General features: G+C 37.3%; 1 protein-coding gene and 1 pseudogene across 13 annotated transcripts in view; both read left to right on the top strand.

The window, feature by feature from the left end:
- PAM (peptidylglycine alpha-amidating monooxygenase) overlaps positions 1-12935 on the top strand; it is a 177177-nt gene extending 164242 nt beyond the window's left edge. For 2 of the 13 annotated variants that reach the window (XM_017869167.1, XM_017869159.1), the window contains 5 exons: positions 194-293; positions 2957-3010; positions 8308-8511; positions 11387-11440; positions 12099-12935. In XM_017869167.1, coding sequence (XP_017724656.1) covers positions 194-293; positions 2957-3010; positions 8308-8511; positions 11387-11440; positions 12099-12280 — 594 coding nt within the window. In that variant the 3' untranslated portion in view covers positions 12281-12935. Of the gene's footprint in view, positions 1-193; positions 294-2956; positions 3011-8307; positions 8512-11383; positions 11441-12098 lie in introns of all 13 variants that reach the window. The other 11 variants (XM_017869158.1, XM_017869166.1, XM_017869164.1 and 8 more) reach the window with 7 other exon arrangements.
- A 2341-nt stretch (positions 12936-15276) lies between these two features.
- LOC108527710 (eukaryotic translation initiation factor 3 subunit K pseudogene) lies at positions 15277-16226 on the top strand (annotated as a pseudogene).
- Positions 16227-16528: the final 302 nt, after the last annotated feature.

The following is a 16528-nucleotide window of genomic DNA, read 5'->3' as shown; positions in this document are numbered from 1 at the left end:
TGTCTGGAAGAGTCAGTACCCAAGAATGAATAAATGAATGACTCCCTTCAGCCTTGAGTTGCTTCAATAGGAAATATTTTGCTTTGGTTTGAGCAGTATGTTTTGTTGTTGACTTTGCTTTGTTTTTCTGCCTTTTCATGAAGGATTCAAGTAAAGGCTCACCACTTTAATGTGTGGCTTCTTATTTTGGCAGCACTTTGATATGCCTCATGATATTGTTGCATCTGAAGATGGGACCGTGTACATTGGAGATGCTCATACCAACACCGTGTGGAAGTTCACCTTGACTGAGAGTATGGTTTTCATAGTATTATTGTTCACATTTTCCCTCAGTTTGATTGCTTAAAAGCATATGAAACAAAAACATTTGCATTGCCTTTTTACTGATGAGAGTAGGAATCAAAGTATAAAACAGTTGTTAAAAGACCTATTTGGTGTCCATTAAGTGGAAAGAAACATGATTTTTTTTTTTTTTTTTGCTGGCACTTATCCCCTTGTTTCCACAGGAAATTCTTGATGCCTGAAGTACTGTCTGTTACATTAAAAGTCAACATTAATTCCAGCTTAGTTCCAGAAGGAGAGAGGGGGCTTTGGCAAAGCAGAGGGGTTGGCTTCTTTCCATAAGGCATCATTCCCATATGGCCCTTTAGCTCTCAGGAGCTGCTGAGCATCTAGAGATACCAGCATCTATATGAGACATATTATCCCAAAGAGGAAGCACTTTGAATTTTCTGCTTGGACTTCAGCTTTCCGAAATAACTGAATTGCTATATTTTCATGTAACTCAAAATGTTTTGTCTAAGTATAGATTTACTGCATCAGGATCCCACCAACTAGTTGTGGAGTTTTCTAATTGCAATTTGGACGTCATTTTAATCCCTAAAAGTAGACTAACTTTTTACCTCTAATATCATGCTAAAACAAATAAATTTTTTAAATTGAAGTGTACCAAATGCTTGATAGGACACAAACTTCAATGTCCAGAAATACTTTTAAAACATGGTAGGGCCCAAATAGGAGAAGGTGAGAGTGAGGAAAATAGTTAGGGATGATAAATTTGAGGTATCAGGAGCTGCAACAGGTAGTTTTAGATAAAGGACAAAAACAAGATATGTAAACGATGAAGAAAAATATTAATTATAAAAGTGCAAACATAAATTATAAAAAGGCAGGAAGGCCGGGCGCGGTGGCTCAAGCCTGTAATCCCAGCACTTTGGGAGGCCGAGACGGGCGGATCACGAGGTCAGGAGATCGAGTCCATCCTGGATAACACGGTGAAACCCCGTCTCTACTAAAAAATACAAAAAAAAAAAAAAAAAAAAAAAAAACTAGCCGGGAGATGTGGCGGGCGCCTGTAGTCCCAGCTACGTGGGAGGCTGAGGCAGGAGAATAGCATCAACCCAGGAGGCGGAGCTTGCAGTGAGCTGAGATCCGGCCACTGCACGCCAGCCTGGGCGACAGAGCGAGACTCCGTCTCAAAAAAAAAAAAAAAAAAAAAAAAAAAGGCAGGAAAAAAAAATAAAGCAGTGGAAAGTAAAACCAGGAGTCCAAACACATAATCAGATACCATACAGGGTTTGGATATCAATTAATTTGCTAACTTTTATAGTCAGAACTATCCTTTGAGTAATGTTTGCAGTTGTGTAAGAAGAACCAAGTTAGGATTGAGTGAGCAGAGATGCCCATGGACTATGCCACTCCAGCAGTAGCTTCACATTTCCCTTGCAAATGTGGCTATCTCACCACCTGAATTGTCAAAGAGGATCCAGAAGGCATGGTCAGACAAGAAGGCAAAGATAGATGGATAACCTCTAACTGCATGACTAAACTGAGGATTTTCAGAACAAAAACAAATGCACAAATACTTTTAAAGATGGAGAAGAATTCAGAAGAAAATCTAGCCAATATCTTAATTTTATGGATAGGAATATGATTCCTGAACTCATTAAGATTTCAATCTGAGGCCCAGCCATGATCCCCAGCCTTTTTGGCATTAAGGGACCAGTTTCATGGAAGACAGTTTTTCCACAGACCACGGGCAGAGGGAATGGTTTCAGGATAAAACTATTCCACAAGGATCATGCAACCTAGATCCCTTGCATGCACAGTTCACCAAAGAGTTCAGGCTCCTATGAGAATCTAATGCCACCACTGATCTGACAGGAGGCAGAGTGCAGGTGGTTATACTCACCTGCCACTCACCTCCTGCTGTGCGTTCCAGTTCCTAACAGGCCACGGCCTGGGGTTTGGCAACCCCTGCTTTATACCACCCTAGTGCTTTGAAACTCAGAAGATGCATGTCTGATTTACCTGCGGCAGGGACTGTTACAATACACATGGCCAGTCCCCACTCAAGATCTACAGAAAGAAAAGGAATAATATGTGTATTTTAGAAAGTTCTCCCAAGTGACTTTGGTACATCTCCTGGTGGAAAAGCACAGCGCTATGGCATTCAACTTCAAAATAGAGAAGCCCTCTGCATAGAGCAGAGTGCAATAAATCTGGAAAATAGTACATTTGGAACAGTAAGACTGCCACTGAGGATTAAATCGGTGTCTTATTTATTTGCATCCTTGTAGTTAACTGGTCAAATCCATTAACATCAACTAGAAGACTGGTAACCCAACATGGCAGAACTAGTAATCAGTCTAAGATATTGTCCACGTGAAAGCAGAACTGCTTGGTCTTTCAGAAATAATACAATATTATGAACTCTACAAGAAAAAGCTCATTCTAAATATGAAGTCCTTAGAAATATTTTAGCTTTCCCTAGGAGATTTTATCCAGGATTCAGGGACCACTTAATTAGTGGTTTGCATTGAACTCGTTTCTAATATAATGCATTTGATGAATTAAGGAAATATTTTCTACTGAGTAAAATTAATATCAAAGTTAAATTTTCAAATGTTCTTTTTGGAGATTCTGACTTTTTTCTCTCCTTGCTGTGCTGTTACAGAAGTGGAACATCGATCAGTTAAAAAGGCTGGCATTGAGGTCCAGGAAATCAAAGGTAGGCCAGATTCCTCTTATTACTATAAAACCAAAGTCTAGCTGTGTTGAATTCTTTTATGGACCTTGATTGCAACTTAAAAAATTACCAGGCTAAAAATATAATCTGGTAAATTATCAATGACTTCTGCTATGTACTGAGCCTTTAAACCTGTATGTTGCCACTTCTCTTTTTTTGATAAATGGAGCAGTCATAATGAGTTCAAATTACTGATTTCAAGTGATGAAAAGTGATTGAGGATACAAGAAATCTATAACTAGTGAGCCAGAGATATTCAGAGAAGAAAAAAAGTCAGCCACTTTGGGGAGTACATTAACCCCAAGCAGGTAGAAAAATACCATTTGGCATATTGGAAAAACCTTTTCTTAATATGTTCTATTAATATAAAGGAATGAAAAATATCTTTGGTATGTCAGTGCTATAATAGTATGGAAAGATTAGCTGTTTCTTTAGCTTGTATCTTATTCAGCTCCCACGATTTACTGAGGACCTTTTGTGTGTAAAGCACTATCGCAGGTCTAAGGGAAATGAGACTGCACCTGACCTTATAGCCTTATAAGGAAAGAGGGGGAAAGTTACATACATGTACACATATACAAATAAGAGTATCACTGGTATATAATATCAAGACTAGGGAAATGGGATTTAGCTATTGGTAAGCAACCACTGGGTTCATGTGGAGTCCCTGTCAACTTATTTTGTCCCTTTCCTAGGATCAGTTTATGTTTGTACATTCTAACATCTGCAGGGTTTTGACATGTCATTTCCAGTTAAGGACTCGCCATGAGTTTCTCATGCTACCTAATATTTAAGTAGCAAGGGGATTCCATTATTAGTTGCTTTACAAATGATTCACCTAGACATTCAGACACAACCCTAGGCTTACTTGTTTTCTTTTCTCATCAAAGCAGCTGGAAAAGAAATGAAAAGCAGCAACAGCAAGGGGGAGTTTAAGGATTTTATGTAGACAGATAAGAAAATATAGCCAGCTCAAGGGGTAATATAATATTATAAAACAAATGGCAATTGTTTGGCATTTGTAGAGATCCTACCCAAATGACACTATGAAGTGGCATTCATATCACACTCATATACTAAGGAAGGTTCCTGTCCCCCTAGTTTTATGTCTTTGCTATATATAGAATTGTTGGCAAGTTCTGTTTGTCCTGGAATAAAAATGTTGGGAAAGATCATACTGTTAATAGTAGCTATCACTTACAGAGCAGAAACAATGAGCTATACAGAAATTATTACATTTAATCCTTATGCCAACCTTGTAATAACTGCTATTATCCCCATTTTATATATGAGGAAATTGAGGATCAGAATTACTGTAAATATTAGACAGTAAATATTAGAATCAAGCTTTAAACCAAAATCTGTTTGGTACCAAAGTCTGCGCTCTTAACCACTATTGCTATACTGCTGAGGAGAGACTGATAGCACCAGTTCATTCACTATAAATTCTTCCAAGAAGTGCAAGTTGGGAATGGTTATAGTTTACTCTGAAACCTCTAGAATTTTAAAATAGTCTCAGATCATTTCTGTTTAAATAGATCTCACCAAAAAATTCTAGGTGGTACTGGTTGGCCTGCTGAGAACAGCTTAGCCATACTGACCTCACCTTAGCCGGTCAATGAAGGATGAATAATGCTGTCATACGGGCCATTTCCTCTCTCCCACGTGCACACCACTGAGTCCAATTGGTCAGAAACCTTCCGACTTTGTGGTCAAACTCAGCAGTTCAAACAGTAAATTTTACTGAAATGTCTTGCCTTGACAGTCCAGTTTTCATAGTTACCCAAACTCAAATGAAGTTGTCTCTTCTTCTTTGAACCCATGTGACCCTCATTAAACTTTTTTTTAAGATTATATTCTTATTACAAAAGGAATGTAAATCATGCTGGATTTCTAGATCTTATTTTTTATCAATATCTTGAAGCTTAATTCAAACAACCCTTTATAAAAGAGAAGGGAAAACACAGTTTCAGACTTAATAGCCTTGTAGTTACATGTTAATTTTAAATCCCCAAATTTGAGTTGCCTTTGAAAACACTTATCCCTACTATGAATGGTCATATAACTATTACTATTAAAAAGGTTTCAGAACCAGTGTTCTAAGGAAATTGTAAGGATAAGATAATTTGAGATGATAAAAAAAAAAAAACTAATGAAAAGGATTTAAGCTTCCTAATAAAGTTACTAGAGATAAAACAGGTATACCAATATCTCACCAAAGCATAGCCCTCACCGCCAGGCACCCCCCCTCAGTATAAGATGATAATGGCCAATCACTTTCAATAAAACTTTTAAAAAATCAAAAAACCTCTTTAGTGCAGTTAGCTTTTTAGGCCTTATGGTAATCAACACATTGTAAGGAAGCACATTACATTTAAGAAAAAAAGAATGATCTCATTGGTACTATATGCACTTTTCATGTCCTCTAACCAGTTACTTCCTAGTATGCCGTTTGCCTGCAGGCCTTCAGTTCTGTCTGTGATGAACTGGGATACAATTGCTGTATTAAGAATGCCCTTCCCTTCCTGTCCCAGTTATTCCAATTCCAAGTGGTCTCTAGACTTCTCTTCTGTTAGGGGGAGACAGATTTGCACATACGTGTATATGTGCACTCACAAAGGAATGCAGCTAGCCTCCCTTTCTAAATGCATTGCTTTAAAGAAGAAGAAAAACTGTCATACATCAGTTTTGAGAAAATTTGTTTATTTCCAAATATCTATAGAGATGCTACAAGGGCTTGCACTCTTATACAATTTTAAGGCATGTTTATTCTACCCAGAATACACCTGGCACTTTATATGACAAAAGAATGGTCATTCTAGGTGCCTCCTATTTTCCAGAAACCTAGTGTTCTGGCTAATCTTAGAGCTTCTTCTCTCTTCATTCATCATGGATGCTCCAAATTATTGGGATTTTTAGTAAAAGAATTTAGGATAAAGAGTGAAAGTGGCAGAATTTGGATTATGCTTCATGCTTTCAGTGGAATTCTTAGACTCTTAAGTTATAATTATTGTTTTAGGCATTTTACCCTACATATAAATGCTCTTGTGAAGAGTAGCAATTTTGTTTATTTTCTTCAGAATGGAACATTTTAAATTTTAGCCTCCTTTTAAAATACAGAGCATCTTTTAAATCTTAAATATATTTCAGCCAGTTCCAAAAGTTGGAATGTTTAAGTATTTTTAGTAGATAACACTCAAAATATCAGAAGTGATGTGAAAATCAAGAATTTCTAAAGTGCTGTGTATGTATTATATCTTAGCACGTTCATTGCCTCATTCTCATTACTTTCTATGAATGCTAAACTGATTCTTTTAGGCTTTCACCTGTATCATCCACGGTTCCTTCCATTTAATGTTGCCCAATTCTGGTTCTGCCTTATCCATGAAACTAGATATGACCTAGTATACCCATTATATATTAGGTGCATATAAACTTACTAAATGACAGGCAGTAACTACTCTGGTAATACCCACTTCAAACAGGAACAACTCCTTCTTTTAAAAGGAACAAGTTCTTAAATGCCAACCTACATCTTTGGCCTATGTTTTTTACTCCCATGATCTATTTTTGCAACTTTCTTGTTTAAATATAGAATAAGCTTAAATATAGAGCAATTTTATATATCTTTCCTATAGTAAACAAAAAAAGACAAAACAATCAGTGGTCAGAAAGAATAGAAATCACACCTGTATTCTCCTCAGAAGCTAGACATAGAAAAGTTATATTTGAACCATTTCTAGGTTTATGAACCAACTCCTTTCCTTCCCTCCCTTTCAAGTTTCAAGAGTCACTTGAGTGGACAAAAGAAAACAAAGGATGGTGTCCCTTTAGCCATAGTACAGGGAAGGAAAGGACTATGAGGTCATCTACAAAATGGTGATGATAATAATAGTGCCTACTCATAGGCTTGGTGTGATGATTAAAGGAAAACGATGCCTGATAGTGGTGTAAGTACTCAATAGGTGTCATTGAGACTGTAAAAGACGCTGGCTCAGAATGTTGAAGCGAAAAGTTGGAACCTACCATCCGTTTGTATTATAAATTATGTTGACAGTGTCTTAAATAATTTGAGAAACATTTATTCGGAGGAGTGTCCAGCAAGCTACTAAGCTGAGTCTATACCTACTAAACATTAACCAAAGATTTTCCTGATTGTGTTATCCCTACCATTTTGTCAAAATCTTCTTGAGGCTTTACAATGCATTCTGTATTGTAGGGCAGAAGGGCATACCAAGAAGTTGAAATTTCAGAAATGTATGACCTGTGAGTCTTCCTGCAAATGTGGTTCTAACTTTTAGTCTGGGCAAATTCTTACCAGCCTTTGTACACTAGAGTAGGGCAAGGATGTCTCAAATCTCAACCTCATTTTCACGTCATTAGTTATTAAGATCACTGCAGCAGCTTTTATATACATATATGTGTGTGTGTGTGTGTATATATATATATATATATATAGTTTCATTGCATCAATTTCTCAAACAGTACTTTAGGCTTGATACCTACCCAGTACCTGCCAATGTTACAGAATAGTTTGTTATTATAATAGTTGTTAGTTATTTTCATCAGTAACAAAAGGATATACAGTTCATCTGTCTGTACTCACATTTTGCTGAAAACAATATAAAAGAGCCTGAAAAGGACATAGTTCCTTTTTTCTTTTGTAATCCTAGCATTAATGTGTGCAGCGTACATGTGAAGTATCAAAAATTAATTGAACATGAAAATATTTTTAAACTAAAGATACAAGGAAGCAAACAATTATTACATGCATTTTTTATGATAGACATTTACACCCAACAGTTTTATGAAGGAGGTCCTATTATTAAAATTTTATAGATGAAGTTACTATGGCCCAGATAATTTAAGTAACTTGCCCAAAGTTATACGGCTAGTATATAGGAGAATTGGGATTTGTACCCAGGTTTGTTTGATTCCAGTATGCACACCAATTCTTTCCCTTACTCAATACTGCCTTGTTAATTTTACCTTTGGAAAACTCCAACAGGATATATATTCTGTGGAATTATAGCTAAAGAAGATATTAAAGGTAGAATAAAAGAAAACTAATTTGAAGGTGAAAAACGATTCAGTGGAAATAACTAATCACAATGCCTGCTGCCAGCTTGGTAGATTCAGGTATTAAAACATGAACCCCATGTACACTGGAGTCAACAAGTTCTTTGTGAACAGTTATTGATTTGAATGGGTAGGGGTGGGTAAGGGGGGTTTGAAATCTTTGAGTCAGTTGAATATTGTGAACTCTTCTTTTCCTGAAGAAGCCGAGGCAGTTGTTGAAACCAAAATGGAGAACAAACCCACCTCCTCAGAATTACAGAAGATGCAAGAGAAACAGAAACTGATCAAAGAGCCAGGCTCGGGAGTGCCTGTTGTTCTCATTACAACCCTTCTGGTTATTCCGGTGGTTGTCCTGCTGGCCATTGCCATATTTATTCGGTGGAAAAAATCAAGGGCCTTTGGAGGCAAGTAAAATGAGCCCCGTGACCTTGGAACCTGCCTTTGAAAGAGTGTTTGGCCTAATTATCCTCAGGAGTTTGCTTGGGATTTTTTTCACTGTCTTTGTTTTTTTGTTTTAATGCTCTCTACCATTTTTGACATTATTGTCTGTGTTCCAAATATTGCCCCTAGTTAATATCACAGTAAAAATTAGTATCTGGAGACTCTGAAATTTGGATATTTAGATTAAAATATAACCTTTAATGCTACCTTTTAGCAATTGGCTTAAGCCCAATTAATGTCTCCATATGAAATTGTAGGTAGTAGAGTCAGTATAAATTAGCTGAATGACCAGAGGAGGAGATATCTGCTGTTAGGAAGAGGCCCAGTCCTCAAAGTACCTGGGTCAGTTTTTTGGGTTGTGTTTTTCTCCCATTAGGCTGGCTCTGGCTCCTAGCTACATGACCATGGGCAAGTTACTTAATCTCTCCAGACCAGTTTTCTCATTAAAAAGTGAGGATAAAATAGTTACCTTACAAGGTTGTACAAATATTAGATGAAATAATGTACATAAGCATTTATCAGGATACCTGGAACCTAGGAAGTACTCAATACCACCAATGGTTATGATGAATAATCATTGGTAATGTAATAAAAGGCATAAGAAGTTATAAAAAACACTTGTCTTAAACCTTAGTTTTCAAGGAAAATTAATTATTTCTATAACAAACCATTTGATAGTTTTTGAATAGTCATAATTTAGACCATCAGCCTTCCATAACTGAACAAGGCAGAGTCTAATACCAGAGTTAGTATTTTATGAAATAATTATCACAATACAGGATCCAAAAGCTGAGTTTATTTTAGGACATCTAAATAAATAAACAAATAACCCAAATCATGCTTCTCACCTCTCAGTAGCAGTCCCTTGGCTGGGTCCCCAAGTCCTAGAGCAAGTCTGTAGTTGTGTGTGGGAAGAAATCCATGGACCAGGAAGACGGGGAGCATTTGATCAAGAAACAGCATCTGATCCTATTTCAGGTCAAGGCAGCCATGGCGGTGATTCAGTGCCCTTGGCAAAGCCCTGACACAGAAAAAGGCATGGAAACAGAAAACAGAAAATTCAACTTAATATGTTGTAAAAGGGATTTTTTCTTGGACTTTCTTTTTCTTTCTATCTGCCATCAATAAATCTCTGCAAAATATAGTTAACTCTTCCCAAAAGGACTTCTATTGAGTCCATGTTACAGATCTGGAACTGTCATAAGTAGAGGCAAAGAGAAATAAACATAATTGTCTTCATGGTGATATATACATGCTTCAAATGAGAAAGAATCCATATCTTGAGTAGTGATATGTCCCCAGCACAAATAATAGTTCCTGATACTAGTGGTTTAATAAATTGTTGTTGAAAGAATGAATAAATAAATCAATTGAGCTCACAGAATAGGTAACATATGAAAGAGACATGAAACAAAAAAATTATAGTAGAGGGTGGTAAGTGCAGTGATAAATACACAGCGTAGTAGGAACACTGGGGCCTTGGGGCAGGTGGCAGGAATGGTGGTAACCAACCCAATCTGGCAGAAGCAGTGGCTAGGGAATAAGGAAGGTTTGGTCTCTCCTGTTTGCTATTAAGCACATGTGACACAGCACTGTTACATGATGCTGACTACAGGAATGTGTTAGGAAGGCAGAAACCCAGGTCAAACCCTAGAAAATTGCCATTACTTGATTGGGTTTTACTTAGAAAAATTGCAGTTTCATATGTAGCAGTAGTAGTAGATCAGCTTCTCACTTTTTTTCCAAATTTGTCCTTGATAGATCTTATCCAGTTTAAGGTTATTAAAAACCCTAATAAAGGACCTTCCATTTATTCATCATTCCTTATTATGTATTGACTCCATATCAGACACTGTGCTAGGCACAGGGGGATACAAAACTAAGGAATGTCCTTGCAGAACTTACAATCTAATTTGTTGGCTTTCTAACAGTCTTACCAGATTCTTCTTCCCTTCTTGCCTATTTCTTTCTACATCACTGTCTTCTCCCTTTCATCTAATCTGCCGCTATCTTTTTCCATGATGCTGCCTTCAGTCCTGGTTAAAGACCTAACAGGACAACCCCAGGCCTGATTTTCCTGACCATAGCCCTTGAGGGAGTGATGAAGCCTGGGAAAGAGTACAGGGAGAGACACAGTGAGGGAAATAATGAAACCCATTGGGAGTTCTGCCTCCCCATAAGGAAAGAGAGTCTTCTATCCTTTATGGAGATAGGCAGTCCTATTGGGAACATGTAGGTCACCTACTATGCTTGGAGAATACTCAACGTGTCATGTCCTTTCCCTTCACTTATGTCTTACATAAAGAAGAAACGACATACATGGATCCAAAGCTTTCTCAAGCAAGACATGTACTGTCAGTAGAAATAGTAAAGCTGAAGGCAATTATTCCTAAATTATAATAACCAAAGATTGAAAAATTTTACAAATTATTGGTAACAATTCTTTCCTGATTAAAAAAAAGCTATGATTTATTGAGGATTTACTGTATGTCTACAGGTACTGTTCTAAATGTGTCACATGCAGTGTCTGATCTCAGCCTTACAGACAAGGATTCTCCTTGATCTTTCTTTTCTCAGAGCAGAAAACTGAAGCTCAGAGAAGTAATTTATCAAGATCACACAGCCAGTAAGAGTCACAAGCAGAGTCAAACCCAGCCTGGGCCCTTTATGTATGCCTCGAAAATATACCGCCTTTCTTAAAAATTAGAATTGCATACAGACAAGAGCCAGGTCTTGCTTTATCATTTCCAAGTTCCTGAATTTAAGTTGGAAGTTGAGTGCATGGGTTGAGGAAGATGACTGGGACTCATTTTGAAATGTGACATCTTTTTTTAGCAGATTCTGAACACAAACTCGAGACAAGTTCAGGAAGAGTACTGGGAAGATTTAGAGGTATGCCATTGACCTTTTAGAACCCTTTATGTTTGGTTCAAAGTCAACAAGCACATGTCTTTTAAAAAGCAAGGAGACATTTCATATTTTGTCTCTGAAGATAAAGCACCTTGTATACAGCTTAGCGTCTCCCAGATTAAATACAGAATGTGCACTGTACACTAAACTGAAGTGCATGGGTCTGGCAGCAGATTTCCCAGTTTTATTTTTCCCGTTCTGCATTATCTAATTTTCTTCCCCTGCCTTTTACCTGGCTTCATTTGTCTTCAGCAAATTTTCTGTCACTCCTGTTGGCATGTCAGTGTTTATCATAGTGAAGATGACCTTTTCTTTAAGTCATTGAAATGAGGAGCTGCTCCAGGGAGGCTAGTTCTGGACAGAGAGCTGGAGAAAAGCAGGAGGTGAAAGTTAATATGAAATATTCCCACAGAAATACATAATACTCGGGAGCTTTTGTTTTTCTTTCTTTTAATAGTAGCATCTATATGGCTCTGAAGGATAAGTCTCTTTGTCTGTTTTTCCATTTTTTAAAATAAATAAAATAATCTCCCCTTTCCTATTCCCACCTTCTGACTTTGTTTACCATTTAAGAATTTACAAGGAAACAGAATCATTGCTGCAAACTTAACCCAATTTGTTATTGTTTGGTTTTTTTCAGGAAAGGGAAGTGGAGGCTTAAACCTTGGAAATTTCTTTGCAAGCCGTAAGGGTTACAGTCGAAAAGGGTTTGACCGGCTTAGCACCGAGGGCAGTGACCAAGAGAAAGAGGAGGATGACGGAAGTGAATCAGAAGAGGAGTATTCAGCACCTCTGCCTGCACCCGCACCTTCCTCCTCCTGAAAACCAAGCTTTGGTTTAGATTAAGTGAGATTTACCCAGAATGTCAGATTCCTTTCCCTTTAGCACGTTTAAAGTTCTGTGTATTTAATTGTAAACTGTACTAGTCTATGTGGGACTGTACACACTTTATTTACTTCGTTTTGGTTAAGTTGGCTTCTGTTTCTAGTTGAGGAGTTTCCTAAAAGTTCATAACAGTGCCATTGTCTTTATATGAACATAGACTAGAGAAACAGTCCTCTTTTTCCATCATAGTACTAATCTAACTATGGAAGATTTGCCCATTTACACTTTTGAGACTTTTTGGTGGATGTAAATAACCCCATTCTTTGCTTGAACACAGTATTTTCCCAATAGCACTTTCATTGCCAGTGTCTTTCTTTGGTGCCTTTCCTGTTCAGCATTCTCAGCCTGTGGCAGTAAAGAGAAACTTTGTGCTACATGACGACAAAGCTGCTAAATCTCCTATTTTTTTAAAATCACTAACATTATATTGCAATGAGGGAAATAAAAAAAGTCTCTATTTAAATTCTCTTTTAAATTTTCTTCTTCAGTTGGTGTGTTTCTGGGATGTTTTATTTTTAGATGGCTACACTGTTAGAACACTATTTTCAGAATCTGAATGTAATTTGTGTAATAAAGTGTTTTCAGAGCATTAGCTGTCAGAGTGTATTTTCCAGTTTTGCATATTTGTAAAATGTGCAAATATTTTACATACAATTTTATAATAATTACACAAACCCACAAAGATTAAAGAAACTTAATGTCTTCCACCAAAAGAAATGTGTGTATTGTACAAAATTTAGAAGATACTTTGTTAGGTAGCCAATATAAATTAAAAACCAGCCTGAGTTTACATACATTTGTAAAGTCAGGCTCTTCTAAAATCCAAAGAGGGTTTTTGCCTACATATCAATCAAAGGATAAATACTTTAATAAAAGGTGATCACAGCTAAGAGGAAACCTGTATCTCAAATTACATATGCAAATGATCCATCAGTAGGGATCACTAATAATAGTTTTCCTTTTAAAAAATAATTTCAGGCCAGGTACAGTGGCTCAAGCCTATACTCCCAAGACTTTGGGAGGCCAAGCAGATGACTGTTTGAGCCCAGAAATTCAAGACTGCAGTGAGCTATGATCAATCCACTGTACTGCAGCCTAGGCTGCAGAGTGAGATCCTTTCTCTAAAATAAAATAAAATTCCCATGCATCCATAGGAATATATTCATCTTTTACAGTGACTGCAGATTAGTTTTAAAACATCTTTTTCGTAATTCCTCAATGCAAGTTAGTAAGAACCAGATAATTTTCCACTTTAAAATGATAGGAATCTAGAACTCTTTTCAAAATGCCAGCCTGTTTTCAGGCATCATAGTAGTAGTTGGAATAATACAGATATAATTGACTAATTGTAAAGTACATGAGAGTACAGAAGGGAAATTTGAAAACAGTAAGTCTGCTAGGGCATTACAATCCTGTCCTAGCACTCCACTTTTACTCTGCCAACCTGGGTTAATTGAAGATGGTAGCCTGGAAAGTAATGAACATTGACTTCAGGCAATCTTTCCACTGATTATTCTTGGCTGAACTTCATTTATCGAGTCAGAGAAGGCACTGCCTGAGAAATGCCCCAGAGGAGTGAATCCTAGGCCTAGCCACAGTAGAATCACCTGGAGAATTTAAGAAAATATTTTGGGCACTCACTTTTTCCAGCGATCTTTATTTAGTTGGCTGACAATGGAATACAGGTATAGCTCATGTTTTTCAATTTGTTCCGGTGTTTCTAATGTGCGGTCACAGTTGAAAACCATTGTCTTCAAGAATGGCTATTCTATCTCGCCAATTACAATAAGTGGGTAGCTATATTATCACATAAATTATAGTTTACAGATGTTTGGAGGGGAAGACAGGATCTGAGTTTTTTAATATGACTGTTAGCACCAAAATCTGAATGCCTTAATTGTTGGATGTGTTAAATTGGATAATTAAAATGGGCATAATTGACTTATTAAAAAAGCAAAGGGAAACAGCTGTGCTTTCATTTTTTCTTCTATTAAAGTACCTAGAGAATATGATTTGGGAGAGTTAAAAGAATAGCTTGTCATTCACTGAGTTGGCCCTGAATTCTCATTTGCATAAAATCTTTTGTTCTAAGCTTTCTTCTTTAGTTTATTAAATCAGCATATTATTTTTCAAAATTACCATGCATCTTTTAACTCTCATCCAGATGTTATATAAAATCAAATATTTAGGAAGCTGAATGACAATTTAATCCATAGACTTTGTATTAGAGCTTGTTTCCCAGACTGTCACCTACATGTAGCTCAAAGTTGATGTAGCCTACAGCAATACTTCACAAACTTTAATGTGAGTAAGAATCAACTGTGAGTACTTATTTTAGAAGTACTAATTTGGTCCCATTCCCATAGTTTCTGATTCACTGCACTAGGTGGGTCCTGGAAATCTACATTTTTAAGAAGCATTCCTGGTGATTTGAATTCAGGTGTTCCATAGTTCATCTCCAAGAAACATAGTGCTACAGAGAGTAGTTGAACTTTAAAACATTCTTAGGCACAGACAGTAATATTCTCAAAGATGTGGTCTCTGTAGAGTGATGATTAGGCCTAGATGTCATCAACCCCAGTGCCTCAAACTCAATTCACAAAAAGACCCAGATGCAAATTATCTTCAGGGCCAGAACTTAGCAGCAGCTTCTTCCTTTAGTCCCCTAATGGTCTTTATTCCACCAGGGAAATAACTTAGGTGCATGAAAAGGCCACTAGTGGCCTCCCAAGAACCTCCTTTTATTTTGAATCACATCTACAGGCTAGAATAAGCAAATCTATTTGGAGTGTTTTTATAGTATAGTGATTTAATTAAGAGAATATAATCATTGATAATGGTAAATATGATTCCTGTTCATAGCCTTAAAAATTTTGAAACACCAAAACACAAAGATGTCTATCACATATCCAAAGTACTGATATAAAAAAAGGACATGCATTTTTCTGGGTTTGAAAATGGAGTATACACTGTACCATCATACAGAAAGGATTTACCAATTAAGACCTGATTTTAAAAAGCGCTCTTATTCAGATATACCAAGATATAATATACAACAGGAGCTTATAAAAAACAAGTATGACAATAGAACCCTTTTTATATTTGAACAAAAATGCATTTTATACAAACTCCCTTAAAATGAGTAAATGATAAGAATGCTGTATTTGAGGACACCGTGCCAGTCCAGTGTTCACTTCCAGCCCTCGCTGTGGAAAGTGACAGCAGTCATGTTGATATTTGAGCAGATGAGAGCCAGTGTGGGCAAGCTGCTCAAGAGTATCAACAGGAACAATCCTGAGAAGCTGGCCACCCTGGAGAGCTATGTGGAGATGCAGGTCAAAGAGAGTGCCTATGATCTGGAAGCCAACCCAGCTGTCCTGAAGCTGTACCAGTCCAACCCAGCATTTTTTCAGACCACGATCACTGCCCAGATCCAGCTGAAGGCCCTTACCAACCTGCCACATACCAACTTCACGCTGTGCAAGTGGATGATTGGCCAGGCACATCAAGAAGAGTGGCCATCCGACGCATTTTGTACCTCAAGGACCTGGAGACCAGCCTCTTTCAGGCCTTCTGGCAAGCCTTGGATGAAAACATGGACCTCTTGGAAGGTATAACTGGCTTTGAAGACTCTGTCTGAATGCTTATCTGCCCTGTTGTGGGTATCACCAGCACATTGACGGCTGGCTGCTGGCCGAGATGCCTGGGTATCTGTCAGACAGCCAACTGAAGGTGTGGATGAGAAAATACACCTGGAATGCTGATGAGTCAGGGCAGATCTTCACTGTAGCCAGGAAGAGAACATTAAGCCCAAGAACCTTGTGGAGAAGATAGACTTTGACAGTGTGTCCAGCATCATGGCCTCCTTCCAGTAACTGCAGGTGTTTAATAAATATTTGTTGACTTAAAAAAAAAAGAATATTATACTATATATAATTCTTCATGCCTTCAAAATATACATATTGTCTAGAAAACTGATGGGTAAGTTGAGTCCTTTCTGATGCTAGTTCTAGCCTTGTACTTATTTGCCTAATAATTTTACCATCTCAGCAGGAGATTTCTCATGATAAAAACTCCCAGTAGTTGGGATTCTCTGATTTGCTTATTTGGTAATTAATTAGTCATCTATAATTAGAAGAGTGTCAAGCACGCATGTAGCTAGAACAACACAATTGCACTGGTTCT

The sequence above is a fragment of the Rhinopithecus bieti genome, unplaced genomic scaffold (genome assembly GCF_001698545.2).
Source record: "Rhinopithecus bieti isolate Rb0 unplaced genomic scaffold, ASM169854v2 scaffold_4104, whole genome shotgun sequence".
Classification (NCBI taxonomy): Eukaryota; Metazoa; Chordata; class Mammalia; order Primates; family Cercopithecidae; genus Rhinopithecus; species Rhinopithecus bieti.
Note: the sequence above shows the minus strand (reverse complement) of the source record. Positions and strands in the feature narration are given on the sequence as shown.